This window comes from Petaurus breviceps, unplaced genomic scaffold (genome assembly GCF_028583685.1).
Source record: "Petaurus breviceps papuanus isolate PSGF00001 unplaced genomic scaffold, PetGlider_PUasm1.0 98, whole genome shotgun sequence".
In the NCBI taxonomy this organism is placed as follows: Eukaryota; Metazoa; Chordata; class Mammalia; order Diprotodontia; family Petauridae; genus Petaurus; species Petaurus breviceps.
In genome coordinates this window covers 13,294,585-13,322,481 of record NW_027187460.1, presented here as the reverse complement: position 1 = coordinate 13,322,481, position 27,897 = coordinate 13,294,585, and the positions used below count along the sequence as shown (strand labels likewise).

The window sequence follows — 27,897 nt, the reverse complement described above, 5'->3', positions numbered from 1 at the left end:
TTCCTCTTCCATGGTCCCAGCTAAGCTGTCACCTGGGTTCAAAGGCAGGCAACTCCCAGTTCTTCGTCCAGGTCCCATTCCATGTTGAAGTTCACAGTTCCCAGTTTACCTCAAGTCCTGCACAGTTCCTGTTTCTGGGAAGACAAAGCTTGGCAGAGCCACAATAATATTCATTGCCAGCACCATCATCAATTCACTATCTGCCTGTGAAATCAACTCAGACCCACCAACAAGGACTGAGAACTCAACACAAATCATCAACATAGAAATCAACACAGACCCACAAACAAGGTCCACGAGGTCAGCACAAATCATCAGTAAAGTCCTAGGACCTCCAAAACCCTCTTCCAGGACTTTGGTAAACATACAACCAGAAAATCCTCTTTCAGGGCTTCTGTACAAAGTATCAGAAACAAACATCAATATAGACAGAGCAGAACAGAGTGCCGGGATACCACAAGTTTTCTCCTTCTTGACTGCCACCACAAGAGTCCTCTTCTCAGTTTTTCCTGTCTCTAGCCCTGGGGATCTCTTTATACAAAGTCATTAGCTCCTCCCCAGGAGTTCACAAGTTGTGGGGTTCAGACATACTGTTTCTTAACAGACTTGATACAAGGCTCAAAAGAAACTTGAACTGAAGCAAGATATTAATTCAATAGCTGAAACAAGGTGTGAACTACTTCTGTGCTTTACAGGTACTGTATCTAAGAATTTTCCAGAGGCAATATCTGTTTTCTGTGTCTCTCTAACGCCAACACAATGTTCACAGCACCAGTAGCAACTATGACTATACCAGCATAGTTCTCAATCGCAAAATATAAGAGACTTTCCAGATAGAAGACAGAAGCAAAACATTTTTTCAGACACCAGAGATCCAAATCCCAACACTAGGAAACCAAATCCATCATAGCAACAAAGAAGTCAATACACCATAGCACAGCAGGGAGCCTTCCCACAAACAAACACTCACAAACCTAGCTGTCTCCTTGGGTGCATCCTCTCCTCCCTCCATCTCTTAACTGCTTTGTCTCCCTGTTCCCTGTGGGCTCTACTCCACCCTTCAACAAACTCCTCCCATTACTGGCTCCTTGTAATTACATTCAGCCTATTAGGGGGCAGGGAAGATCTTCTAATTCCCCTAGGCCTATTAAGGGGCAGGGAAGACCTTCAAATTCCCATTACCATTACATTCGGCCTCAAGATCTTTCATGTCCCCTACATAGCAAAAAGACATTAACAATACATTTCATTGCATAGCTTAATGGTAGTTTAGGATAATTGGTGTCAGCAGAACTTTACAACAATATAACAGGGATAGTGCAAAATAAGCACATAAGACAATATCTTAGTATGGGGGCTTGAGCACAAGCACCCTATCACTGACCTCTCATATGAATGGGGCTCAAAATCTCAGGGTAAGGGGCAAATGTCTCTTCTCCATAGCTTCTTCCTGCTGAAATTGGACATGGAGCTACCCCTGCCACAAGAGGTCCCATTTGAGAGATCAGTTCTTTAGCTGGCATCTGAGGCTCAGTCAATGCCAGATCCAGCACGTCCCATTTGAAAGGTCAATTCTTTAGCTGGCATCTGGAGCTTAGTCGACACAAGAGGTTCAGTGGGGACACATTACAGTTGTAGACAGGGGGTGAAATCTGGTTTCAGTGCTCAGACATCTGCAGGTGGAGAAAACTAAGCCTGTAGGAAAGAAATCTAGCAAACAAGTTTAAGACACAAAAAGTAAAAAAAAAAAAAAAAAAGAAGCAAGGAGACAATAACCAGAAGCAGGGTAGATACAGGGTCAGCTGTGCTTCTGGAGTCTATGACCCCACCATCATAGCCTCATTCACAGTAGAATGTATGAGTTAAGGGTACAATTTGGTAATCATCTTCTCCTGAATAAACAGCAGTTATAGTATTATCTTTCCCATGTGCTATAATTTTCACAGCCTTTGGAATATCATCCGGCTCCCACTTTACCCATACTTTAGCTGCCAATTTTATTTTGTCAGTAGAACCAAACCCTTCAGTTCCTCTAATAGTTATTTTGGAAGGAGGGTCAGTTTTCTTCTGTTTGCTTTGTTTTCTTTGCCTGGTCATGTTGTCACTCAATTACTTGACTTTTGGGCTTTTTTGCGGTCATGTTGCCACTCAATTACTTGACTTTTGGGCTTTTTGCCACAGTAGGACTCTGCTACCAGACAGGGGAGCTTCGTACCAAATGCTGGGGTTTTCTCAGCTGCCAGAGGTATTAGTTGGGTGCCCTTGCTGAAGCCTCCACATGCTCCAGAAAGCTGGACACACACCCCAGGATCTCCACCCTAGAATGCAATCCAGATCCAAGCAGGTTAAAGCAAGAGCGATTACCCCTCAGACTGGTCTCTTGGTCCCCCTACACTCTGCAGGCCAGATGCTGAAGCTGCCACGTGGGGGCGGCTCCTCATGGACTTCTCACTCTGGGGGCAAAAGTTGACGCACTCCCAACTACTGGGTCCCAAAGTCCACAGTCCACGGACCTCTCACTTTGTCCTTAGCATCTATGTGTTGATAATTCCGGAAACAGCCACAGGTGCTGGTGATCTGGACTCCCTGCAGCTGGCAGCTGGTCAGGCCTGCCCTGGGGCTAAAACCTCAGGTGGGGCTGGGCTCCGCTCCCAAAGCACTGTGTTGGCTGATTCCTGCAGGCCTGCCTGGCTGTCCTCAGTGGGAGGTTAGCTTCTCTGTGTCATTTTGTGGTCCAAAGTTTGTTCAGAGTCCCCTTTTACATGAATTGGGGAAGGTCGAAGCCAGAGCCATGGGGGAGGTCCTGCTTCTACTCCACCATCTTGACTCCCAGGAGGATCAGTTTTCACAAGGGGTGAAAGGAATAATAAGGAATATAATCATAAGGAATAATAATCACTTGAACAATTCTGTCATTTTTAAAAATCTATATAGGTTCTTCACCTAAATTTTGAAATGTCACAATAATTTCTTCTTGATAATTAAAATCTATTATTCCAGCCAATACATGTATTACTTAAACTACTAAACCTGATTTAGGTAATATCTGTCCAAAGTTATTTTTAAGGATTCTTATACATAATCCAGGAGAGATGTTTCTTATTTCTTTTCTATACAACCAAAAGTCCTCTAAACAATGTAACTCATATCCTGCTAAATCAGGTGTTCCTGGATACAGTGCTGGGACATCTGACCTCACAGTCCAATGCTCAATATTTGGGATCTTATGTGTCTGTTGTTTTCTAATTTGCAGATTTGCAGTCATCATTCTGGCTATAGGTGTACTTCCTCCCAGTGGTCTATTACTCAAATTACATAAAGCAGTGAACAAATTATCTTTTCATTGTTGATACAAATAATTAGAATTTAACTTCCTTAACAGTTCTCCATTCATTCTTTCAATTAACCAGATGCTTGTGGATAATATGGAATATGATGTATCCATTGTATATTGTTTGATATACAATACCTCTTCATTTCATTACCTTTGAAATATGATATTGTCACTTTGAATCTGCATATAGGCTTATGGTATTTAAAGTTTTACAGGTGTTTTTCTGGGTTGCATTCTTATAAGGACAAGCCACCAGTACACCTGAAATAGGTGTCAACACAAGGACATATAAATTTGCATCCTTTATCTTGGGTAAGGCACCAATATAATCTCTCTTCCAGATTTTGGCTGGGACTTTTCCCCTTGCTATCTCTCCAGTTACTATCTGAGGGAAGAGTTCATTCCTTTTCCAGTTGACATATATGACATTTCTCTGCGACTTGTTTTTAACAATGAATGAGAGATACTAATACCTTGATCTTGTGCCCACCAGTGTATGGCCTGGCCCCCTAACTGGCCGGCCATTTAATGGACCTATTTTGCTAATACCGTATCATCAACTGATGTCAAGAGTGGGGACAGTATGTTGAGTAGTAATCTTTGCTAGTTGATTAGCACGTGCATTGTACACACATTCTGGCTTGGTGAGGGCTATGTGAACATCTACACGAAAAACTGACAAATTAGTAACAAAATACATGTCCTATATATCTTCCTGTAATTCTTTGCCCTAGACTTTTTTGCCATGAATTTCCCAATTTTTATTTTTTCACATGGGCATCCATGTAGCTAACTCATTAGCTGCTGCCCATGAATCAGTAAATATAGGACACTGTTTTAATAATGGCTTAATGTATTGCCATGAGTTTAGCATATTGAGTACTTCCACCCATCCCAGTACTTTATTTAACCTAAGTCTCCCTCAAGTTGTAACAAACTTGGGTGCAGAGGTTCAGGAAGATGTGTAGAGGTACTTCCCTATTCCATCTAACATTAAACCCCTTTTCTGAATACATTGTTTATAGTTCATTAGTTGGAAATACCATCAATTCTTCCAAAATCTATGCCTGCTATCAAGAGAGCAGTAAACAATTCTTGTCAGTCTATTCTGGCTTTGAATCTGCTGGCTATTTTTTCTTTTGAGGAAGTTTATCTTTTTCCCAGTGTCCTAAATAACTCGCTTGTTAAATCTTATCCAGCACCTCCAAAGGAGGGTGCACCACTTCACCATTAGCAGAATCGTAAGTATGGGCCCATAAGCAGGAGGGCCCTTCTTCACTATGGCATTTATGTGAGAAACTGGTAAGGGGAAAGATACCATGATAAGCACGTGCATGCCCGGCTAGGAGAGCACTCTGTAAGGCGTGCACGAGCAGCTCCCCAGAGGACTGCTGCTGTGAACAGCTTTTAGGAGTCTGATTGCACAGTATAGTGAGCACTCTGTTTATTCCATGACAAATCAAAGCAAAACATCCACAGAAAATCAAGGTGCAGCATTCACAATGTTACAACTTCTCAAAGTACAATAGTCAAAGCCTTCCACTCATGGGGCAAAGTATCACAGAAATTCACAATATAGTCTCAAAGTACAATGGTCAAAGTCTTCCACTCATGGCGCCGAAGTCATAAATTAACTCAGTCAGTCACTTATTTAACAATCAATTATTAAGTAAGATCACAATGTACTCTTAAAGTACAATAGTCAAAGTCTTCCACGCATGGGGCAAACTTGATTAACACAATCAGTCACTTATTCAACAATCAATTACTAAGTGTCATACCAAAACCCTCCAGCCCTTAGTTCACTAGTAACCTACAATTTCATCATTACTCAGTACCCAAGGACAGGTCTTTTCATCTTGACATGGGGCTGGTTCTCAGATTCCCTGGATCCCCTTCCATGGTTCCAGATTCTACCTGGATTCACCAGACTGTCACCTGGGTTCAATGGCTGACAGCTCCCAGTTCCTTGTCCAACTCTCTGGGTAGGTCCTGCTCCACACTAAAGTTCACAGAGTCTGGTCCATGTCAGATCCTTCAAAATTTCTGCTCCAACAAATTAAAGGCTCAACCAAGCCACAGACAAAGTCTCAGCATCCCAGTCATGCTTCCTCAGTCACCCGGGCTCCAAGCTCCTGGGCTGCTGTTCAGAAGAAGCTCCACCATGACAAGTCCTTAAGAAATTCTGGCTCAGGTCTTGATTCTCTCTTCTGTAGCTTTTCTGCCACCAGATGCTAGTCCCAAGAAATTCTGACTGTGCCTCTCTGGGGCTTTTCTTATATACACAGCATTAGCTACTTCCTGTTTCAGCCAACCCCTTCCTGTTATGTCAGCAACAGGAGACAGGATGTTTCCCCAATAGTGGCTTAATCAATTACTAAGTGCTAAGTACCTTCTACCTTTGTCAATACAAAGGGATCTTCAAATTCAGATTACACTACTATTACCTAGGCTTCATTAACTCCTCCTTTAACTTTCTCATATAGTCCATACATGTATACCAGGATCTGTCTCTCTAGTAGGCCACATTGAATCAGTGGGATACATTTTATTGCATCCCTCAGCAGCTTAAGCCAACAGATTGATTGGTCATATTGTTACCTCCTAACATATGATAATCACTAAAAACCTGCTGTACAAAAGGATTATGACTAATACCTGTAAATTTCAAGCAATCCTTGCTGTCTACTAATACTACTTGGGCCCCTTCATCACTGATTCTCACCAAGACACTAACCAACTCTCCTATCCTTTGGGTTAAACTGTTTAATATATCAGTAACCTCCTGCTGAGTGAAATCCTCAATTACCTCCCTGAATTTTGTTTGGCCTCCCTGATTCTTCTACTTTTTTCTCACTATGGGGCGAAAGCCTCCTCATTTAACATTGTTTCATTTTTTCCACCCATGCACTCTCCTGGCAGCCATTGTCATGGCAACTAGGCTCAGTCTGTATTAGGACAGCATGAACATTCCTCTTATTAGTTTTTTTCTTCTTTTTCTGAGCCAAACCCACAACAACAACCTTCTCTTCTACCACCTGAAATGCTCCGGCTTCATCTTCCAAAGGAGAGCCCAAACACTGTTGGCACAGAAAGATTCCCATACTCACTTCCTCTTCATCTGTGCTTTTTCTTTGAGCAGCTTGTTTCTGCTTTTACATATAATATGGTAACCTATTAGTAAAACCTAGTCTCTTCTACATACTCCATCAAGTTCTTTCCCTGGTTTTATTAGTATTCCTTGCAAACATCTTTCTAAATCTCTAGGTTCTCTCTTCTGTAACCTCAATTCCCAGTTTTCACAGAGCCCTGTACTTTTAGCCCATTCCTGTGCTAGGGAAGAATAAGGTAAAACCTCTCATCCTAGGATATCCACTTCTTCTTCTAAAACCTTTCTGCCTATAAGTAGCAGTCTTATATATAAGTTTGCAATTCCCTCTTCATCGCCAAATGTAGCACCAACACAATATTCACAGCACCAATAATGACAATGAATATACTGGCATAGTTCTCAATCTCAAAATATAACAGATTATCCAGAAATAAGATAGAAGCAAAACATTTATTCAGACACCAGAGAGCCAAATCCCAACACTGGGAAACTGAATCCATCATAGCAACAAAGAAGTTAATACACCATAGCACAGCAGGGAGCCACACCATCCTTTAGCCTTCCCACAAACACTCACAAGCCTAGCTGTCTCCTTGGGTCTATTCTCTCCTCTCTCCAGCTATAACTGCTCTGACTCCCAGCTTCTTATGGACTCTGCTTCACTCTTCAGCAAACTCCCCCTACCACTGACTCCACATGATTACATTTGGTCTATTAAGGGGCAGGGAAGATCTTTAAATTCCCTTAGGTCTGTTAAGGGGCAGGGAAGATCTTCATATTACTATTATCATTACAGTCTCTGTCCTTGGTCCCTTACATTTCTGACCACAAAATAAGACAGTGCCTACCAGTGTACAGATTATAGAATTATGAGATTTATAAGTTAGAAAAAAAGATCTTAAGGATCATCAAGATCAACCTCCTCTTTTTGCAGAGAGGTAACCTGAGACATAAAAAATGTAGGTTACTTCCCCCAAGTATACATAGGTAATAAGACAAATGAAAGTTTAACCGAAGTCGTTTCAATTGCTAAACCCCACTGTATGTTTTCCTGCCCCACAATACAAGTCAGTGTTGTGTTTGATTTAACATATGGAGCAGCATAGTTTCAAGTAGCACAATTTTTTTTTATTTTTTTTGCTTTTCTTTGGAGAGCAATTGGGGTTAAGTGACTTGCCCAAGGTCACATGGCTAGTTTTTGTGTTAAGTGTCTGAGGCCAGATTTGAACTCAGGTTCTTCTGACTCCAGGGCTGGTGCTCTATTCACTGTGCCACCTAGCTGCCCCGAGTAGCAGTTATAGAGTGGGCTTAAATTATAGCATGAAAGATTGAAATTACACAGAAAATTAAAACTTCCGGTCAGAACTTTTAGAATACATTACTAAGATAATTGCAAGTAAATAAACAATTATCTGTCCCCACATTCTTCCTAAAGGATAAGAGATAGAGCCAGATGACCTCTCAAGGTCCTGTTCACACTATGAGTCAGAAAAGTAAGGAATAATGCATTCATATAATGTATCAGTAGAAGTAAACTTTATATATTCCATAATGAAGAAAAGAAAGATCATCCATAAAGAGAGAAATGATTTCTTTTGCCAGCACTAAAATAATCTAGTTCAAAAAGTGATAACGTCAACTTAGACATTGTGCTGAGTGAACTTGTTCTCAGGAAGAGAAGACCAGAAATCCTTCATCTCTGAAGATTTACATGGTAAAAATGAGACTTCATTTTACCCAAAAATGGGAAAGGAAGAATGTCAGCTATTTACTTTAAACATGTGTTGATGCCATAATGAATAAGTGATAATAAAACATGTTTCTGTTACAGAAATGTTCTATAATTTTCAATCATAATATAATAAAACTATTTTATACATTACTTTAATACCAGTATTAATTTTACAAAATGAAATTGGTAAAAAATATTTCCAATATATTTATGATCATTAGGGATAGAATTTCCAAGTTAGAAAGGACCTTAAATATCTTCAAATCCTTCCATTCAATTCATCTGATGTTTATCAATCAACAATTCATGTGTATATCACTGTGCTTTGTACTAAAGATGGAAAGATAGAAATGACATTATCTCTATCCTCAAGAGGGTTACATTCTACATAAGTGATTCAACATGTACCCAAATAAGTAAATTTAAAATACATCCAAGGCAATGTCATGATTGCTAATAACTTGGGGAAACCTAAGTCATAATAAGGTAGAAGGACTTCCCCAGGGTAACAGCAAGTTAGTTTGAGGACCTAAAACCAGGTCTCCTGACTATCACTGCCCCATTTTATTTCTACTACAGTGTAGTGTTTTCATGACTTTCTTATTGTTTTCATGCCATTTTTATTGTTCAGGTTAATACTAATTGATTGGAGGCAAAAAAGGATTAGTATATTTCCTCTCCCATCATTTTGAGGGGGAAACAGTCTCCCTAGTCTTTGTATTTTTATCCCCTCTGGTAGCACACTGCCTGGAACTTGGTAAGTACTTAATAAGTATTTGATTGATGATTGCTTCCCATGACCAGTTTTATAAAACATTTAAAGTTTTTAAACTTTCAATTATCTATAATAATGGAGAAAAATTATCATTTTAAATATTCATTTAAACTTGTTCTACCCACCAAATATTACATTATTGTGTTGTCATATATTCACATTAATAATTTGAATTCCCCCACACACACACTGATAATATGATAGAGTTACTAATGAACAGTTAAATATCAGTAACAATGTCAGGAATAAAACAATAAGGTATGTGTAGTTTGTAATATAGAAAAATCATCATTGTAATAGTATTCCGGTTAAGTTTTAAACTGAAAATATTTTAACATTACAAAATGAATTACTATTTTCACTGCTTGATAAATTTATGTCAATTTTCCAGTTCCTAAAGTCAGTTACCTTTCTACAAGCCAAGTTCATTATTGTTCATAGATTCTTCAGGACAGAAAAAGAAAACAGCAGCAGAAACCTTGTCTAGAGTAAGTTTAAGTAAGTTCAGACTTGATTACAAGGGAAAAGTGCCTGGATTCTTTTTTTTCTTTTTTTTTTGGAGGGGCAATTGGGATTAAGTGACTTGTCCAAGGTCACATGGCTAGTTTTTTGTGTTAATTGCCTGAGGCCACATTTGAACTTAGGTCCTCCTGACTCCAGGGCCAGTGCGCTATTCCCTGCACACCTAGCCTCCCAAGTGCCTGGATTCTTTTTTTTTTTTTTAAGCAATTGGGATTAAGTAACTTGCTCAAGGTTACACGGCCAGTTATTTCTGGGTGTGGTACTGAGTATCTGAGCCCGGATTTGATCCAGGTCATCCCGACACTGGAGCCAGTACTCTTACTTGCTGAGCCACCTGGCCGCCCCTAAGCAATTGGGGTTAAGTAACTTGCTCAAGGTTACACGGCCAGGTGTTTCTGGGTGGGTGCTAAGTGTCTGAGCCGGGGATTCGATCTCCAGGTCTTCTCAACACTGCAGCCGGTGCTCTTACTTGCTGTGCTACCTGGCCGCCCCAAGTGCCTGGATTCTTAACAAAAAGCTCAAAATTTCTTCAATGAACTTGAAAGATGGATAGCCGAAGGCAGTAAATGAGCTGTGTTTCTAGTTTCATTCCACAGTAGTTTAGCTAAACCAGGGGAAAGGAAAAGAGAGAATTAAATGTCTCCAGTCTGTCCAGTTAGGTCAGGGTAGCCTACCTGACTGAGTTAACACTATTGTAATAAACTAGGAGACATCTTTGGCAAAAAGTCCTGGAAAAAATAACTCCAAAAAGAGCTTAAGAGTGCCAGATTTAAAGGCAAAGTAATGATTTTGAAAATTCCATTCATCTAATCCAGTACTTGAAATTATCATTAAATCAGCAAACATTTTTCAAAAGCAGTTTTTATGTATTATACACTGTGCCTAAGGGCTGTGTGTATTGTTATATTTTGTTTTTAATAATCCCTTCCCTCAAGGAGCTCACATTCTAATAGGAGAGACAAACATGTAAATGAATAAGTATGTATAACATATATATATATATATATATATATATATATATAGTAATTGGAAGGTAATTTCATGGGGAAAGACTTTGAATTTTTATATTCCCAATGGACTACTATAATCTGTTGAATAAAGATTAAATAAACTAGGTTCCTGTTAAATATATGTTTGATGCATACATTATTTCTATTCAGTGTGATGTAACTATTTTTAATAAAAATATTAGAACTGGAAAGGTACCTAAATATCATCACATACTCATTTTAGAGATGAAAGCCAGAGATGTTAAGCAACTTTAAACATTTAAGTAGTTTCAGAACTATAGCTCAGACGACTTTTTAGTTTCAGAACTATAGCTCAGACCACTTTTTTTTTCACCTCCAAGTCTAGGGCTATTTATACTCGGTTATGTTTATTTTAATCGACGTTATTAAAAAAAATTGGTTTACTGAAAAGTTCATTGTACATTATTTTAATTAGTAAATATAGAAGTCATAATAAAAATAAAACCACTAATTATGTGGAAATGGAAATTAAGGACACCTAATTATAAAAAAATTTCTTAAATTTTTATTTGAAAAAAGAAAAATGTTGAGAAATACTCAACTAAGACATTGTATTGTGTGATGTTATGATTAGATATTTTCTTTAGAGAAATAGTACTAGTCATTCAAACCAATTCATCACAATTTTATTAAACCCAGAAGCTACATAGCTTACTCCCACCTTCAGAATCTCTTCATTATAGAAACTGTTATGACCAGATTAATAAGGAATTGATTTTATGATCCATCCATTGGAACATGGAAAAAATGGCCTTGTGTTTAGAATCCTTTACAATAATGGGATTTACCAATATTTATAGAACAGAATTCTAGATTTGAAATGATTTTTTCCTGGTTAACTCACCCAAATAACTCTCTTACCTGTGGTTTAGTTGCTCCTTCTACAACAGCCCTGAGAAAAAGATCACTCCTCCAAAACGAACACCTCCACTTAATTGAGTAGCAACTATTTGCTAATGAAGAAATCTGTTGCATGCATTCTTTGTTCTCATTTGGGGGACATAATATTGTAATAGGAAAAGCTGGACTGAGTGTCCATATCATTTCATTAAATGCTGTTAACAATTTTAATAGTTCTCACTTTTTTTTCTTTTCTGCTTTAGGATAGTTTTTATAAGAGCCTTTGCTCTTCCCTTGGTCACTAGCTCACTGTATGCTTTGGACCATGTGACTTTACCTTTCTTTGGCCCAGCTTCCCCATGTATACAATCGTTACAGTGATTTATAACCAATTTGGATACCTTTATTTTTTTCACTTTTTTTAAATTGAGGTATGCGAGATGCCCATTTGAAAGGATATTAATATACTTTTTATGCAAATAAGTGGGTTCTTCTCCCTTTCCCTCATATAGCATATGTTAGACTTGCAGTTTAACTTGTAAGTGTAATGCATCTTTGTTTAATAGACATTCAAAGTCTATGAAATGAAATGCTGAAAAACCAATTCAGACAGAACTGACAGGTACAAGAATGGGGCTCAGCTGCTCTAGGCTTCCAGACTTGATGACAGTCTTGCAATAAATAATCAGAAACTGGGTGAAATGATAGCAAATGTCAGTTTAAAGTTTTCACTTGTCAAAACTAAGATTGTCTTATCACCAAACTGTTACCAGACCAAATTATGCTACTTTTATCCTTGAATTTTTGGGGGCTGTGGGGTACAGCAGATAGGTTCTCCCTTTTTATGTTCTCTGTTAAGAGTCCAAAGATGGAAATTTTTAACATGAATCTATGTTAATTACTTCACAGTTAGGTGCTTGAAATGTTTAATAAAAAAAGCTTGGTTTAGCCAAAAAGCAATTGTTGTATTCCCATGTATTTATTATTCTCAGTACCTGTCATTTACTGTGCAGAGTTAAACAATCAGGAGTTATTTCCAAAGAGACAGTTTTGCCTTCAATGTTATGAGTAGGTTACCTCATTTGATCTGAAGGACAAAGATAAAATTCTCAAGAACACTAAAGCTTTATCCAAAGAGGCTTTGTGATGAAAGTGTTATACTTTGCTGGGAAGACAGGTTCATTTTCTCTAATACTAGGTTTTCAGGTATTATTTGCTAAATTGTTTTGGCAAAATGCCTTCTGATTTTAACTATTCTATGACCAAACACTTTTAGTGAGCCAGTTTTGTTGTTGTTGTTGTTGTTGCTATCTTTGTGTTTTAGCAAACAGTATAAAGACTTTTCTAAACATTGAGGGAGAAAATACAACTCTAATAATCCTTCCTAAAGTATCTAGAATCACAAAACAACCTATAAGGAGTTATCATTTTATCAAATACTGAGTGAAATGGTAACAAAGTTTAAAGTTTTCAGTTGTCATATCTAAGATTATTTTGTCACCAGATTGCCAGACCAAATTGGGATACTTTTAATCCCCCAGTTCAGAGGTTAGTATTATGGAGACAGCAAGTCCCCATTTTTATTCTGGCCTGTGTTAAAGAGATCCCCAAAACGAAAATTTCTTTTTGTACTGATAAACACTGGGAAAGTAGGTGAGTAAAAATACCAGAGTTACCAAATGATAAATCAAAATTACTAATATTATAAAATGATTACATAAAGGCATGTGCTGCCTTGCCTATGTCTTGATTAATATTTGCATAAATTTGATCTTTTGCTCTAAACAAGATTGTCTTTTCAATAGCCCTTTTTGATTTGGAATAGATTGCTTTTAGCACCTTGTATGTAATAGGCAATTAATAAATGCTGAATGAATAATTTTTTTCTGAGTTTAATAAGAGTTTCAAAGTCCTTTGATAATCTTATGTAAAATGGGTCTATGACCTTCACTGATTTTCCCCTCTGAAACTTTTCTCTTGTATTTGCCTGGAGTATTTGGTCCAGATCTCTCTTTACACTCTACAACACAAAATTTTGGATGTACTTCTCTGTGTGTCTGGCACAACTCCCAGAACAGGTCATCTTCTTAATAACAGTGACTATCATTTTTTTATCTTTGTATGCATAGTGCTTTCTTTGCAATGAATGATTGCTTAATGTTTGCTGAATTGAATCTAATAAGAGAGGTATCTTAGTTTAGTGGAAAGATAAGACTAGGAAGTCAAACTGACCTGGGTTCAAATCCTGTTTCTGACTCTTTCAGTTGTGTGACTATAGATGAGTCACTGAACTTCTCTAGGCCTTAATTTCCTCCACTGTAAAATAAGGATAACGACACAATAATGATCTCACGGAATTATTGTGAGAATAAAATAAGCTGATACATTTTGCCAATCTTAAAATGCTGTACAAGTCAATCAAGTGTTTTTTTTTTTAATATTCCGATTCATTTCCTCCCCTTCCCCATAGTTTCAATAAGAAGTCATTCATTAAACAGATATCCACAGGATAGCTCAGGGTAGGCACAGAAATAAGTGAAATATGGTTCCTGTTCTGAGAACATAGAATCTAGTAGGATACTTAAAGTGTATACACAGATAAGTAGATTGTAGATATGTATGGTTAGAATAATCTTACTTGATCTCATTAAGTTTAAATAATCATTTAAGTGTTTATTTCCATGACAACAGGAAAAAAAGTAACAAATGCAAGATATTATTTCACTATAAAATTAAGTAAAGGGACTTAAAAAAAACGCTGGGAGAGTAGGTGAGTGAAAATACCAGTTATAGAATGATAAATAAAATTACTAATATTACAAATGATTACATAAAATCTCATGATACCTTGCCTATGTGTTGATTAGTATTTTGCATAAATTTCATCTTTTGCTCTAACCAGGACTGTCTTTTCAATAGACAATCCATACCTGTCACTTAAACTTTGTTCACAATTTCATCTTCTGCAAAATAGTATAATGCATTGTCCCATGTTTTTCTTTATAAATGCTAGGTTTCCAGTGATGGTGTTGTGAAGTTAGATTATTAGCTTAAAAATATCCATCCATGCGTTTTATTAGTGCAAATCTTGTGCCCTGTGATATTTTTACTATTTTCTGAGATAACCTGAAGAAATAAAAATGGCTACAAATTAAAATTGAGGTCACTAAAATGGTATAGTAGATAGAGCACTGGGTCTGGAGCCCTAAGTCCTGAGGTCTAGCCCCACCCTCTTTCTAGGCCCCAGTTACCTCATCTCTAAAATGGTGATAGTAATCCTTGGACAGTTTGCCTCAGGGCAGCAGTGAGGAAAGCATTTTGTTAACTGTAGAACACTTCATATATATAAATATTAACTCATGATATTCTTTGTACTTATATGACAGCCAATTTATGAAGAGTCCACAATACAGCATTATAGTGAGGACTGTGAATTATCAGCGGTCAGGAACCTGTGACCCTCTAGGTCCTCTTTCTGGGCTCTTTGACTGAATCCAAACTTCACAGAACAAACCCCTTATTAAAAGGATTTGTTCTGTAAAACTTGGATTCGGTCAAAAGGCCACACTCAACAACATAGAAGGCTACATATGGCCTCAATGCTGCAGGTTCCCAACCCCTGACAATCAAGCAGAGACTTCTATCTAGGGAGGCTGGCTACCTACTCCAGCAAAACCTCGAAGTTCACAGTAAAATACTGTTCAAGAAATTCAATGACAACCTATAGTATGACTTCTTATACCCCAGAAATGTACAGTGTTAAGGGTTCCCTTGAACTTCTCTTTTTGAGTTGGTATATTTTCCAGAAACACTGGACCAAGAGCAGTCAGGAAGACCTGAATGTGTGAAGGATGAAGCACCCCATACACACAGATATTTAAATGTACCAATAGATTTAAAATCAATAATTACTTACCTTGCAAAGCTGAATATAAATCATATTGGTGGAAGGGGAAGCAAGGGGTACACAGACATTTTAATAGAATTAAAGAATTGAAAGGAAAAGACCATAGATGGTCACAAACATTACAGTCCCTAAGAACCTTAAAAGGTAAATATATTTGAGAAATTAGAAGGGATGTGTTTGTGTATTTGCTTAAGTTCTAGTTAGGAAAGAGGAAACCAGTGTCCTGCAGTCTTAAACTCTGAAACTTTAAATGTTTATTGACGTAAATAGGAAAGACAAAGGTCTTTGGCCATAAGAGGAATTCTTTTTTCCTAAGGCTTTTAAGAGGGGAAAGAAAAGAGAGAATAGAAGGAGTAAAGAGAGGAAGAGCTTGTTCTCATAAGTAGGGTGCATTAAAATCTACAAAAGTCGAGGAAGGGGTGGATAGAGTGAGCATAAGTATTGAACACAAGGAGTGTTGAATTTGGTTTAGAAACATCAAACTGAAGAGGGAAAAAAGTGAGGCTACACAGGAGGTGGTTGAGAGGGAAGATAATACAGGAGAGGAAACAGTCACAAACTAAGCAAAATTCCTGATCCAAAAATGGGGAAAGGAAAAGAACTATAATACTAAGGGGATATCATCAACGACCTCTTAGACAATGGGGGAAGAGTTGAACAAATTGCAGCATATGAATATAATGGAGTATTAAAGCACCATAAAAAATAAAGACAATTTGAGAAAATCCTGGGTAATCTGAACTGATGTAGAGTGAAATGAGGAGGGGCAAGAGAACAATGTATACTACGGATAGCATGGTAAAGAAAGAAAAGAAAAACAACCTTGGAATACTTAAGAATTCTGATCAGTGTAGTGACCAGTCATGTTTCCAGAGTAAAGGGAATAGACACAAGATGCAGAGATATGCATTTTGGACATTATCACTATATAGATTTGTTTTTCTCAAAATATATATACATATTCATAAATTGATGGGAGGGGGGGCAAAAAAGACCATTGTAGCTTTTTATTTTATCACAGAAGGTCAGAAGGAAACACAAGTAGGGAAGTTTTGAAAATAACATGTAGAATTTATTATATTTTTTATGAAAAAGCAAGCAGCACAAAAATTGAGAGTTGCAGTTTTACATAGAATATTAAAGTTTATTCTGCTTTGTATATGCAAATACTCTTTTTGCCGTTAAGTTCTGAATTTCAAAATAATTTTTAAATAGTATAAGCATAGTCTTTGCATTCTGAAATAGTGTGGTTGGTAGGGAAATAAAGTAGGAAAAAAATAGATAAACCCATAGTCAGATCGCCATGTATAAGTCTAGAATATTTGTGTACCCTTAGGAATATGTAAGATCCTACCTCCTGTGGTTCACGGGATACAGGTTGGCCATATCACAAAGTAAATAGTCACATGCCATGGAGAGAATTTTAAGGCTTTAAAATGTATTCATTTATAAAAATTCATATTAAATAAAATCATTTCTCGTTCTTCTAATGTGTTGTGTTTCCCCCCACTCTGTTCCTTTCTCAGAAACTCTAATCTCTTGTTACCTACCCATAATTTTATTTCGCTACCATTCTACTCCCCTTTGTATTTCCCAGACAAGTAGTAAAACATAACAGAGTACAAGATTGCATTTGCTCTAAGAAAATTTTCAAACTAGAATAATATAACTACAAAACACTTCCATGACAAACCTATTTCTAAAAGGATGTGAGGGTTACTATATTAATAGCCCTATGTAGTAGACATCCTGCTTTGCCTACCCCTAATCCTGGTTCTGATATACACATAAATAGTCAAACAAATCTTTCTTTGAATTTCTTAAATAAGATTTATTTGATTAGATTTGGGAGAAAGAAGAAAGTAGAATTTAGTAATACCCAGTTCCTGGTGTTGTAGTGTAAGAAATACTCTCTCATCTTAACTAGGGAGCTCCTTTTTTTTCTTAATAGGCCTCCCTTTTATTCTGAGTTTTCTATTGAGTCAGAGTAAATAATTTGCTATACTTAAACATTCTATAAAATAATTTTTACCTATTTTGAACTTTGTTCTTTTTGTGTGTATGTTTTGTTTTGTTTTTGTTTAATACAGTGGTGCTGATTACTATGATTATGGGCATGGACTTAGTGAAGAGACTTATGATTCATATGGTGAGTAACTGGACAAGATGAACTCCGAGTAGAAAAGGAAAAGACAGTCAAAGAAATCTGTCATCCAAGAGGAAATCTCTAACCTGCATTAAATAAAAAAACAGAGTCTTCTATGAGTTCATTTATGCTTACCTAGATATTTTCACAGAGCCCTTTAATATTAAAAGGTGACAAAATATATGCTAGGTTGTATATGAAATCCTGGCTCATAAAATTCCCCAAACATAGGGATGAAGTTTCTTCATTTATTGCCATAACTTTGCCAAATTTATCAGAGTTCACTGGACAAAAGATATTTAACAGTGTAGTTCCTTTGAAGTGTCTTTGCCCCTGAACAGTAAAAGTGAAATGAGGACATAGTTAATAGTTTTAGTTTCCTTTTTTTTGTTATGGGTTAGAGTGTGTGTGTGTGTGTGTGTGTGTGTTTTCACGTGTGTATACACACATGTGTTTATATATATATATATATTTTAAATTTTATTTTCCATTTTAGATTCTCAAGAAAGTCACACTGGTAGTCATTACATAAAGGTTACAGATACATTTAGAAATAGACTTAGGGGTATTGCCATACTGGTGTAGAAACAGCTCCACAACTCATGGTAAAAGCATAATACTGGTAGAGATTACATCTCTGAACCATTGTAAGTGTAGCAGTGATAGCTTTAATTAAAAGAATCTGTAGTGACAGCAGAATGCCCATTAGAAAAGCACCTTTTCTTGAAAGATGAATGTTAAATCTTTGGCTAAAGATCAGAGGACATGAAATCTTCAATTAGTTGAGAAGCTCAAAAGCCCATGAATTTCTGGTAAGCAGCACAAGTGAATCAGGATTCCAGCTAATGGATGTTATGACATTTTTCTGAACATAACTGGAAAACCATTTTCTGGTGTTCCTTTTGAAGTGCATTTTGTTATATCGCCTGCCTGAAGCAATGATGACCTCAACTAGGATTTTTGTTTGTTGTAACAAACACTTATAAAAATACATTGGTTTGCTGAATGCTGTCTACTTAAATTGATGCAAGTTAGCTTGAGGGGACGTAGCTGATTGCATGTTTGTATCAAAAGAAGAGGTCATTCTAAGCATTTTTCCCTCACAGCTTTTTAAATTGGTCTCTGTGGACAGCATAGCTTTTAAATTGCTGTATGCTGCAGCACAGAAGTTAACTCTTTGATGTGCAGATCTGGAATTCGTTAAGGAAATTGTTGAAAAAGCTGTGGTTCACAAACAACTCCATGGCAAAGCCTTCAATATGACAGTGCTTTTAATACTTTTGTCTACTACATTTGGTAACAGAATGTATAAAATATGCAGCATCTCATTAAAGCTCATAGATTTCCCTCCAACAGAACTTTGTTTTCCACATTCATCTATAAAAGATTCATTAAAAGTGCTACATTATCTCTTCTTCCTACATTACCTGCCCATGTCTTCTGCCATTCCATTTTATTTTCTTTGCCCATTCATTGAAATGGAATTTCATTCTTTTTCTATAATATAACCCATTTATAAAGATAGTGCCAGTGACTGGAGAATTGACAACAGTTTAATTCTTAACATTTAGACTACTCTTAAATGAGTATGTATAAGGAAGGGTATAGTTGTAGAACTAGTTGGAAAGAAGGAATTTTTTTGAGTACTTAGTTTTAGTTAATGCAGCTGTGGCTTATCATAGTGTGATAGAAAAGATCCCTGGACTGCCAGGCAGGAGAGATGGTTATAAGGCCTAGATTTGCCACAACCATATGACATACATAGATATGTAACTCCCTCCCTTTCTGAACCTCACCTTATCTGTCAGATGAGAACATGAACATGATGACCCCATAAAGTCCCTTTCAGCTCTTATTATATGTGATTCTATTTCCATTGACATTTTGTTTTTCCATTGCCATGGAATTTTTCACTCAACCCAAGCAAACATTTATTTAGCACTATGTTGGGTGTTAACAGAGACAGAAAAATTGGATAAGATAAAATTATCGCCCCTCTAGAATTCATTCTGGTTCCGTGTTTCCCCGATAATAAGACCTATCCCAAAAAGAAGCCCTCCCCTTACTGTGTAAGATTCCTCTAAAATAAGCCCTCCCCCGAAAATAAGCCCTATTGAGATTGCTACTATAGTGAAGGTGATCCCCTGCGCTACACGCTACATTACGGTACCCTCTGTATGCACCGTCCTTCCCCCCCTCCCCCAGTGAAACGCACGCCGTGCTCCGAGCTGCATCCAATCAGAGCTGCAGCAGTGAGCACATCATCCTGTTCTTCCCCAGTGATTTGCTTGCTGGCACCATTGAGAGCAGTGCCGCGGAGGAGAGCTGAGGCAGGACAACATAAGCCCTCCCCTGAAAATAAGCCCTCTGGTGTTTTTCTTTCCAAAAAAATTAATAAGACAGTGTCTTATTATCGGGGAAACACGGTACCATGGTACAGGTTATACACAAATGACTGTCATGCATTCTTTCCTTCCTTGATTCATTCAATAAGCACTTACTAAACACCTCCTCTATGTAAGGTACTACATTAGGTATTCTGGATAAAATGACAACAATAATTAAATATTTCCCACTTTCAAAGGAAGTTGCATTCCTCAGGGTGAAAAATATTTGTATACATACATACATGCACATATATATGCACATATAATAACTAACAATTTTATAGTTCTTAAGACTTAAAACAACTTTACAAATGTTAACTCATTTCAGCCCCACAACAATGTTGTTATCCCTACTTTACAGATGAGAAAACTAATGTTAAGAGAGGTTCAGTGCTTTGCCCAGGGGGTCACACAGAGCTAGCAAGCACCTGAGACAAGATTCAAACTCAGATCTTCCTGACTCCTAAGATCCTCACTCTGTCCACATACACATATTCATTGTGAATCACACAAAAACTAAATTAAAAAAAAAAAAAAAACATGACCTGACACAGAAGGGGCTAACAACAAGGGAGAACAGGAGCATCTTCATGTTGGTGGTGGCACTTGAACTAAACCTTGAAAGAAGGTAGGGATGGCTGAGAAGGAAGTGCATCCCAAGGATGGGGAATGGTAATGCCCACTAAATATACAAGACAGGTACAAACCAGATGTTTTATAAGGTTAACCAGGAGAAGAGGTAATTGCTGAAGGAGGGATATTAGACAAAGTTGGAATGGAAGCAGCAGTATTTGAATTGGGCCTCAACAGACAAATTCACTCTTTACACATTCAAAATGACATTTGTCCATTGATTCAATGCTGTTAGACTCTGAAAAATTAAACCATACTAGCATCAGTAACAGCAATCTAATTATGATTAATCTTAACTTTTCTAGGACAAGAAGAGTGGACTAACTCAAGACATAAGGCACCTTCATCAAGGACAACAAAGGGAATCTACAGAGACCAGCCATATGCCAGATACTGATTGTACTGTCTGATGTTGTGAAATATCCAATCTCCACCAGTCCTGTATACTGTTCAAAGTAATTTTTTTCTATGAACAATCCCTTTTTAATAAATCAAAGCGCTTAAAATCTGAATGGATGGACTGAATTTAAACTATTTTGTTGAAACAACAAACTGGGCAGAAAGACATGTAAAACAAGGAACTTTGTTATTGCCAGTCTGTATATGACAAATAGGAGATCAAAAGAAAAAAATAACCTTTGATTAACTAGTGTTAAACAAAAATTAGGTTTACTAAACATGTTAATCCATTCTTTTAACATAAGCCTCACCTTTCCTTTTAAAGGTTGTCCACAGAATTTAGTTCTATCTTTCAACCATATGCTAGTTTTTTCTCTTGCAAAGATGTGTAAAAAGGGAAGCCAATTACAAATGCAAATAATGTGGTATTCTTTTGTAACTCAAGTCTTGAAATGTTCTGTAGTGTTAAGCAAAGTCTCTTCTTGCTTGATACTAAATAAACTTTTGAAAGAAAAGCTGTGTGTGTGAGCTAACAGTTTTTTTCTTATTAAAAAAGCCTTCATAAATAGTAGTAAACAGGGAAAAACATCCTTTAACCATGATTGTCATAAAAGGGTCACACTAAACATTGTGCACCGTTTAAAAATGGTATAAAATTAAATGTACAGTCATATACTCACAGTAGGTTTAAATGCTGTTTAAAGACTCCAAATGGTATTGCTCTGCCTGAGTGCCATATTAAAACCAAATCTTGTTTAAAACTGGTTTTAAAATAACTACTGAATTTTCTGAAAAAGATGTGATTAGTTTTCATCTTGTTGAGCATTTTTTCACTAGTGCAACTTTGGAATTTTTATGAGACTTTTGGTACCTTAATGAACACCTCGCTCCGTGCTGGAAGTAATAAACACAAAGCTATTAAAGACATTCTGACTTGACTAATTGAGGTCGCTTTCGTCAGAGGCTGAGGATGTGTAACCCTTAAAACGGTCTTCATTTTCAAAGGTAAATAAATCAAATCAGATTTTAATCTCACTTAATTTATCTTAATATAACTAATAAAACCAGGAAGAATAGAACTTAGAAACTTTTATGATCAATTTTAGAAAGGCTTGAAGATCACCTAAATTATCATTTTAAAAAGTTTAATTTGTTTTAGTAATCTAAAAAAAGCCTTAGTTGAGTCCATTTAATTGGGGCAAATTATTCCCTATTAAACAAATGTAAAACCTCATAACTAGTAATTTGTAATACATTATTTGTTCATAAATTTTAGTAACTAAGGACAGTACTTAAAAATTATAGCTGTTTGCTTTTTTTCTTTATTCATTGTCTTTTTGTTTTGCTATAGATTTATAACATGAAATGTTTAAATTTTGGTTTCTTTTGTTTCTTTATTCCATTTAAGTAAAAATTTCTTTTCTTTTTGTCAGGAAATGCCAACTATCTTGGGGAGTATAGAAGAAACCCATTGCAAACCTGATGAAAACAATGGTACGTAATCTGTTTGTTCCCAATGTTTTTGACACTTAATAGAAGATGAAAATAATTTCATGCTCATCTAAAGCTGAGTGGAAAATTTCCCATGATGTTTTCTTATTATCAAGGCTGGTGATTATGGTAAATTAGCTCCTAAGGTCAGAAAGAGAACCTGAAATGTAAACAAGTCAAAGTTAGCAAGCATTATTATAATCTACTGATGGAAGGCTCATCTATCCCAATAGATTTTCATATATTTTGATTATGATAAAAGGTACAGTTTAATAGATTTTAATATGGAATATCTAAATATCTCTGAGGGGAAAGATACTATAACATTGATCTAATTTTCTTCCATTTGCATATACTTTTTAGGAACACCAAATAACTACCTTGCCACGCTTGATCAGCAGTCCTAAAAACACTAAAAATAGTTTACAAAATAACATGTATAAAGTACTTTAAGATTTTCAGAGCACTTTATATGTTATTGCATTTGATCTCCAAAAGATTATAATCACATTTTAAAGGCACTATGGTTTTAGAGCACTAAGATACAATTTAAGAGAATTTCATTAAATACAGCTTATCTGTTCATTCAGCAGGAACTTAAAATGTTCTTATGTTGTACACAGTCCATAGAATCATGGTATTTACAACATCATTAGGGAGAAAAAAAATGAACTGGAGTGTGCCCAAAGGAAAATGACAAAGATGATGAGGAGAACTAGAGATAGAAGATATGAGCTAAAGTCACTCAGGACGTTTAGCCTGGAGAAGAAACAATGGTAGCAGTCTTGAGGCATTAGACTGTCATCTCAAGGAGGAGCAACAAAGAAGTAAAAGTAATAAACATTTATATACTGCCTTCTATGTTCCAGGCACTATGTGAAGTGCTTCACGATTATTTTTTTCATTTGATCCTCTCAACAACACTGTATAAGGTAGATGCTATTATTATCCCATTTTACAGTTGAAGAAACTGAGACAGAGGTTAAATTATTTGCCCAGGGTCCAGGTAGTAAGTATCTGATGCCACATTTGAATTCAGATCTTCCGGCCCCACACCCAGGGCTCTATCCACTGGAGTAGACTTGTTTTTACTTGACTCTGACAGGTAAAAGTCACAAGAAAGAAAGTTTCAGCTGCACCCTGACAATCAAAGCTCTCCAAAAGTAGCAAGAGATGTTTTAGGAGGTGATGAATTCATCTTTACTATACATCTTCAGGAAGATACTGGATGACTATTTATCAGGTAATTATAATTCAGATACAAGTCCACTGAGATAACGTCCAAATCTGATATTCTATTGAGAACGTAGATGATCATGGAATTTCAGAACTGGAGCAGACCTTGTTGCTCATCCTTTATTTTCATAGAGGACCAGTAACATTATAGGGCGATGTCTTGAATTACATGTTAATTGGATTTAATTGAGGGAGAGTTGCTCTATCTTCACCTTTACTCTTTTTTCCTGAATCATCAAAGTCATGAGGCATGACAAAAGTCAGGATGACTTGGTGATGGCTCAGGATGGGGTGGGTGACCTTGCCTCTTTGATATCTCATCAAGTTTAAAGCACGTCATAGGGCCTACTTCAGCTGCCTTCATAGCCGTTGGAACAAATTGTTCTTATATGCTCATTCCACCAGGGAAAGTCTTCACATGCTTGGGATAGACATACCTCTAACTTACCAAGGGATATGAGGCCTGATGGTTACCCTCAACCTGGTTTGGTCGTCCTTCCAAAACAATTTACTAGGGTGTGGACATGGAACTATAGTTTCTTGGAGTTGCAGGAGACAGTTGTTTGAAGGTAGACACCAAAGGGGAATGAGGAGCCCTGAAAAGGGCTCAGCAAGCTGTCACACCAGGGTGCTAGTCCTCTTAAACACCTCAGAGACCCCAGATCTTAGATGGCATTTAAATCCTTTCAAAATCTGACTTTAGCCTACTAATCTGGATGGATTTCACATGATTTCCCTTCATTCATTCTTTCCACCAACTGGCCTTCATCCTGTTCTCCAAATTTGGCATTTCATTTCTTGCCTGCCCTTTCCTTAGGTTGTATTACATGTCTCAAGTAAACTCTCTCCTCACTTTTTCCTTTTGGAATCTTTATCTTTTTTCAAGGCTCAACTTAGCCACCACTTTGTAGCCAAGGTTATTAACTAATCTTTTGTGTCATGGATTCCTTTGACAGTCTTATTATAACTGTCTAAGGCCAGATTTGTACTATAGAAGATGAGTCATCCTGACTCCAGGCCCTGCATTCTATCATGCCACATAGCTGTCCCTATTCTCATCCCTGCCCTTTCAAAATGGTTTTCCCCCATCTAGTATTTTGTTTTTTTAATTACTAATAAAAGCAATTTATAACATTTTTTTGAATTTTGAGTTCTCTATTCTCTCCCTTCCTCTCTCCCATCCCCCCTCCTTGAGACAGCAGAAAATTTGCTATGACATGTTGCACTCATGAAAAACATATTTTTCCATATTAGTCATATTGTGAAAGAAAACATGGACAAAAAAAATACAAAAAAGTAAAAAATAGCAGGCTTCAATCTGCACTGAGACTCCATTGGTTCTTTCTCTGGAGGTGTACAGCATTTTTCATCATAAGTCCTTCAGAATGGTCTTGGATATTTGTATTGTTGAGAAAAGCTAAGCTATTCACAGTTGATCTTCATACACTATTCCTATTGCTGTACACAATGTACTCCTGCTTCTGCTAACTTCACTGTTCATGTAAGACTTTCTGGGTTTTTCTGAAAAAATCCTGTTCATTTTTAATGGCACATAGTATGCCATCTCAATTACATACTAAAATTTGTTCCATTGTTCCCCCAATTAATGGTCATCTCCCCAGTTTCCAATTCTTTGCCACCACAAAAAGAATAACCCTAAATATTTTTTACATAGTCCTTTTCTTTAATTTTTTTGGGTTTACAAACCTAGTGGTGCTATTGTTGGATCAGAGGGTATGACTTATTTTATAGCTCTTTGGCATAGCTCCAAATTGCTCTACAGAATGGTTGGATCAGCTTGCAGTTCCTCCAACTTTGCATTAATGTCTCAGTTTCACACATCACCTTCAGGATTTGCCATTTTCTTTTTCTATTAGCCAATTTAAGAGGTGTGAGATGTTACCTCAAAGTTGTTTTAATTCACATTTTTTCTAATCTATAGTGATTCCGAGAATTTTTTCACATGACTTTGATAGCTTTGATTTCTTTGTCTGCAAGCTACTTGTTCATATCTTTTGATGATTTATCAGTAGTGAAGTAATTCATATTTATATAAATTTGAGTTCTCTATGTATTTGAGAAATGAGGCCTTCTTAATCAGAGAAACTTGCTGTAAAATTTTTTCTCCCAATGTTCTGTTTTCCTTCCAATTTTGATCGCATTGGTTTTGTTTGTGTAAAAAGTTATTTTAAGTTAATATAACCAAAATTATCCATTTTACTTCTTGTAATGCTCTCTAGCCTCTTATTTTGTCACAAATTCTTCCGTATCCATGGATCTTACAACTAAACTATTCCATGCTCCCCTAATTTGCTTATGGTATCACCCTTTATCATGTACCCATTTTGACCTTATCTTGGTATATGCTATGAGAGAGATATTAGTGTATATCTAATATCTGCTAAATTGCTTTCCAGTTTTCCTAGAAGTTTTTGTCAAATAGTGAGATCCTCTCCAAAAGCTAGATCATTGTATGTATTCAATACTACATTACTGTGGTCATTACCTACTATTTATTGTATACCCAGGATGTATATCTGGTATGAGGGCTTGCTGAGCCCTTTTAAGGGCTACTCATCCACCTTTGGTGACTTGGTGTCTACCTGGCACTCAGCTCTCACTTGTGGCTCCAAGAAGCTGTAGCATGCAAAGTGACTACACCCCAGCAACCAATTTCTGCAGACAGGCTAAACCAGGTTGAGGGTAATTGATGGGCTTCAAACCCATTGATTAGTTAGGACGATGTCTACTCCAAGAATCTGAAGACTTCTGTGGAAAAATGGACAGATGAGAACAATGTTTTGTTTTTTGTTTTTTTGCCATGAAGAAGACTGAAATAGATGCTGTGGAGCACTTAGAACTTAGGTATGGAAGATGCCAAGATCATCCACTGCATCCTGGACCCTCATCAATCCTGACTCTGGTCTTGCCTCCAGACTTCAGTGACTCTGGGAGAGTGAAACTGACAACTTTGTGCTACACTGTCTCATTTAAATCCAATTCACCTACAAGTTCAGATGTCACCCTGTGATGTCATTGGTCCACTTTGAAAACAAAGGACAAACAACAACATTGTGTACCCAGTCTATTCCACTAATCAACCTCTTAACCAGTTCCAGATTGTTTTAATGAATACTGCTTTATAATACAGTTCAAGATCTAGTACAGCTAAGATACCTTCCTTCACTTTCTTTTAATTAGTTCCCTTAATATTCTTGACCTTTTGTTCTTCCAAATGAATTTTGTTATATTTTCTAGGTCTATAATTTTTGGTAATTTGATTCATATGGCACTGAATAAGTAAATTAAGTACAATTGTCATGTTTATTATATTGGCTTGACATACCCGTATTTTTCCAGTTCTTTAGATATGACAATATATTTGAAAAGTGTTTCGCAATTGTGTTTATATAGCTCTAGATTTATCTTAGCAGGTAGACTCCCAAGTATTTTATATTGTCTACAGTTATTTTAAATTCAATTTCTCTATTTCTTGGTGATGGAATTTCTTGGAAATATATAGAAATGTTGATTTATATGGGTTTACTTTCTGTCCTGAAACTTTGCTGAAGTTGTCAATTATTTCAACTAGTTTATTAGTAGATTTTCTACGACTCTTCCAAGTATACCATCATATCATCTAATAATGGTGATAATAGACATGACAATCATAATAATGGTGATAATATGCATCCTTGCTTAATTCACCCAGATATTGGAAAGGCTTCCAGCTTGTCCCCATCACAGATAATGCTTGTTGATGGTTTTAGATAAATACTTTTCCCATTTTAAGGAAAGTTCCATTTATTCCAGTGCTTTCAAGTGGGGTTTTTTATAGAAATGAATGTTGTGCTTTGTCAGAAGCATTTTTTAAAAAGCATTTTCTTTTTCTTTAAAATATTTTCCCATTTACATATAAAGACAATTTTTAACATTTCATTTTTTTTCATTTTGAATTCCAAATTCTTTCCTTCCTTTTTATTCTTCCCTGCACCCTGAGAGGGTAACAGTTTTATATAGGTTACACATATGCAATCATGCAAAACATTTTCATATTATTCATGTTGTGAAACAAGACATAGATCCCCCCCAAAAAAAGAAAGAAAGAAAGTATAGTATGCTTTGATCAGCATTCAGACTCCATCAGTTCCTTCTTTGAATGTGGATAAAATTTTCATCATGAATCCATTGAGATTGTTTTGGATCATTTTATTACTGAGAGTAGAAAGTCATTCACAGTTGAGCATTATTTACTATTACTGTATACTATGTTCTCTTGGTTCTGTTCACTTCACTTTGTTTTAATCCATGTAAATCTTTCCAGTTTTTTTTCCCTGAAATCATCCGACTCA

General features: G+C 36.5%; 1 protein-coding gene across 1 annotated transcript in view; it reads left to right on the top strand.

Annotated features, from left to right (window-relative positions):
- The window catches only part of KHDRBS3 (KH RNA binding domain containing, signal transduction associated 3), a 290,189-nt gene extending 269,207 nt beyond the window's left edge, over positions 1 to 20,982 (top strand). The window contains exons 8-9 of the mRNA XM_069080929.1: positions 17,344 to 17,402; positions 20,725 to 20,982. Of these exons, the coding sequence (XP_068937030.1) occupies positions 17,344 to 17,402; positions 20,725 to 20,816 (151 nt within the window). The 3' untranslated portion in view covers positions 20,817 to 20,982. The remainder of the gene's footprint in view (positions 1 to 17,343; positions 17,403 to 20,724) is intronic.
- The last annotated feature ends 6,915 nt before the right edge of the window (positions 20,983 to 27,897 follow it).